Genomic DNA, 3,034 nt, shown 5'->3' with positions numbered 1-3,034 from the left:
CCAGCACTGTGATACACTGGGGACACAGAGAACAACATTCTAGAAACCATCCCAGCCCTTGGCAAACACACAGTCTACTTCCAACCATTTATTGCCAGGAAGTAATTCCGCCGAATGTTCAGAAATATGATTTTCAGAATATCTGCAGGAAGATGATCACTGTGGGCTATCTGTAACAACAACAAAAACAACAAAAAAATTGGAAACAACCCAGACATTTACAAAAGTAGGATGGTTTCATCAAGTATACAACCCCACATAATTATTTAAAAAGAATATCCAGTCCACCCACACTTACACTTGGGCAGGGTCAGTCAGCCTGTCCCCTTTGGAGGTGGTAGTTGGCTGGGGGGAGGCTGGTGGCCCTGCCCTGAGGAGGCGGCTATTTGAAGGTTAAGACAAAGGGGTATGTGATGGTGATAGGTCACAAAGGACAGTGGAGGATAAATGCAGTGGTGCAAGAAATTTTAGGCAGAAGCCCTGGAGGGAGCTGGGCAGTGGCCTTTGCTCCCTCTCTCTTGGGGACGCTATATGTGGCTGGCGGAGCTCTCTTCAAAGAAGAGAACTATGAGCAATGAATATGTGTTACCTTATTACACCGCCCACAGCTACCGTTCAATGGGTGTGTTCAATATCTCCATGGGGGACTTACAACGACAACTATACAAGGGAGGAGAGTATGACATTTTCAAGTACTCACCGATGTTTGAGAGTGACTTTATCCAGATCAGCAAGAAAGGACAGGTGATTGATGTACACAACCGTGTCCGAATGGTGACTGTGGGCATCACATCCACCAGCCCCATCCTCCCCCTGCCTGACATCATGCTGCTGGCCCGGCCAGCTAGAGTCTGTGAAGAGCATGCTGGGTACGGCCAGCCCACCAAGGGGAGAGGTGGCAAGGCCACAAAGACCTTAGAGCTCACCAGGCTTCTGCCCTTGAAGTTTGTCAAGATCTCCATCCATGATCACGAGAAGCAGCAGCTGCGCCTGAAGCTTGCCACTGGCCGTACTTTCTATCTGCAGCTGTGTCCCTCTTCGGATGCACGAGAAGACCTCTTTTGCTATTGGGAAAAACTAGTTTATCTCCTGAGGCCACCAGTGGAGAGTTATACCAGTACCCCGACCCTCCTAACTGGGGATCTAACAACCACTTCCGTGAGTTTGACAAATGATGACAAAAGCATCATGACTGCAGAGCTCTGTGGAGAAGAGGTTCAGGGTGAGGTCAGGCTTCCCAAGCTCCGCGAGGTGTCTGGAGCTACCTCTTCTGCTTACGCTGGGGGAGAGGTAATCCAACAAGCCGTCCATGGAATGCCTCATACAACTCCTGCAGCCACGAAACCTCCAGGGCCTGCCTTAGGAACAGCAGTAGCAGGGACAGCTGCAGGCCCCGAAGCAGGAGCAGCAGTAGCAGGGACAACTGTAGGCCGTACAGCAGGTGCAGCACTAGCAGGGACGGCTGCAGGCCCCGAAGCAGGAGCAGCAGTAGCAGGGACAACTGTAGGCCGTACAGCAGGTGCAGCACTAGCAGGGACGGCTGCAGGCCCCGAAGCAGGAGCAGCAGTAGCAGGGACAACTGTAGGCCGTACAGCAGGTGCAGCAGTAGCAGGGACGGCTGCAGGCCCCGAAGCAGGAGCAGCAGTAGCAGGGACAACTGTAGGCCGTACAGCAGGTGCAGCAGTAGCAGGGACGGCTGCAGGCCTTACAGCAGGTGCCATGGGCATCACTATCACCAAGTCTTCGGGCCCAGGACAGGCAAGTGCGGCCCTGGCAGGAGTGGCCACCAAGGGTCCAGGAGAAAGGGGATCCAGCAAGGCCATAGTGGGTGCTACTGACATGTCCTCAAAGAATGTTAACGTGGTCTTAGTGGGCGCTGCAAGCACATCTGCACTGGGTAGCTCTGCCATATCAACAATGGCTACCAGTCCCTCCCCAGAAAGCAACATGAGCATGGTTTTTGCAGGAGTAGTCACTACCAACAAGCCTGTCACAGAAAGCGCTGGAGGACCCCTTGTCTCAAGTTTGCAGCATGAAGGCTACATGAGTGAGGAGGATGGGAGCCAGAGGGGCTCCCAGTCCAGCGCTGAAGCCTGGAAGGAACAAAAGGGAAGAAGAGCAAAGAAGGACAAAAATCCCACTAGGAAAAGTTCTCATCACCACAGGACAGGTAAGGACAAGTCAACCCAGAAATCATCCTCCCACCAGTCCTTAACCAGCCATGGAACCACCAGAGAAGACAAAAAAGAAAAATGCCACAGCATCCTAAAAAGTAAAGAATACAGATCCTCCTCTCACAAAAGTGTCAGCCACAGTCCCACCCCAAAGGAGTCTAGGACAACTCACAAACTGGAGTGGACCCAATCTGCAACTAGCTCAACTTCTGCAGGTAAGAAATCCAGCAGGATTGGCTCTTTTTTCAGGAGCTTCAGAGCCATTCCTGCTTCAAAAACAGCAATGACATCCCACGAGAGAGGGGTAGACATAGTGGCCAAGACTGTGGAGAGGTGCAACATTGAGGCCAAGATGGAGAAAGCACAGGATGGCCAGGACCTGGAGATCATGGGTACCATGACATCTGAGACCACGGAGACAATAATCTTTGAGGCCAAATCCATTTAAAAGGGAGTGAGAGCAGGAAGCTGCAGTGGAGAACAGGGCTCAGGGAAGTTTCCCTAGGGAGCCAATTCCAGCTTTTGTTACTGCAGTGTAAATAAATAATAAAGCCATACAATGCCAAATGAAAACAAATCAATTGTATTTCTATACAGTAGCAATGAGCAAATGGAAAAATGAAATTAAGAAAACAATTCCATTTACATTAGTAGTGAAAGAATAAAATACTTAAATATAGCAAAAGAAGTGTAAGACTTATACACTGAAACTACAAAACTGTCAAAAAAATTTAATGAACTAAATATATGGAGACATCCATATTCATGGATCAGAAGACTTAATATTACTAAGATGGAAATATGTACTCCCCAAACTGGTTTACAGATAGTCTTGGGGGATCCTCTAGTCTTTATCGGTC

The 3,034-nt window shown here is 49.5% G+C and overlaps 1 protein-coding gene across 1 annotated transcript; it reads left to right on the top strand.

Moving 5' to 3' along the window:
* Positions 1-567: 567 nt before the first annotated feature.
* Positions 568-2,655, top strand: LOC126069402 (Golgi associated RAB2 interactor protein 3-like). Its single transcript, XM_049872754.1, has 2 exons — positions 568-1,390; positions 1,637-2,655. Exons 1-2 carry the CDS (start codon positions 568-570, stop codon positions 2,620-2,622), a joined length of 1,809 nt encoding a protein of 602 aa, XP_049728711.1. The 3' UTR covers positions 2,623-2,655.
* Positions 2,656-3,034: the final 379 nt, after the last annotated feature.

Source organism: Elephas maximus, chromosome X (genome assembly GCF_024166365.1).
Source record: "Elephas maximus indicus isolate mEleMax1 chromosome X, mEleMax1 primary haplotype, whole genome shotgun sequence".
NCBI lineage: Eukaryota > Metazoa > Chordata > Mammalia > Proboscidea > Elephantidae > Elephas > Elephas maximus.
Note: the sequence above shows the minus strand (reverse complement) of the source record. Positions and strands in the feature narration are given on the sequence as shown.

What these genes read in the sequence shown, in the direction of transcription:
- LOC126069402 (XM_049872754.1), top strand. Translation starts at nt 568, where the DNA reads ATGAGCAATGAATATGTGTTACCTTATTACACCGCCCACAGCTACCGT. An exon ending in AGTAGCAGGGACAGCTGCAG is followed by an intron (nt 1,391 to 1,636) that starts GCCCCGAAGCAG and finishes GCCCCGAAGCAG; the next exon opens with GAGCAGCAGTAGCAGGGACA.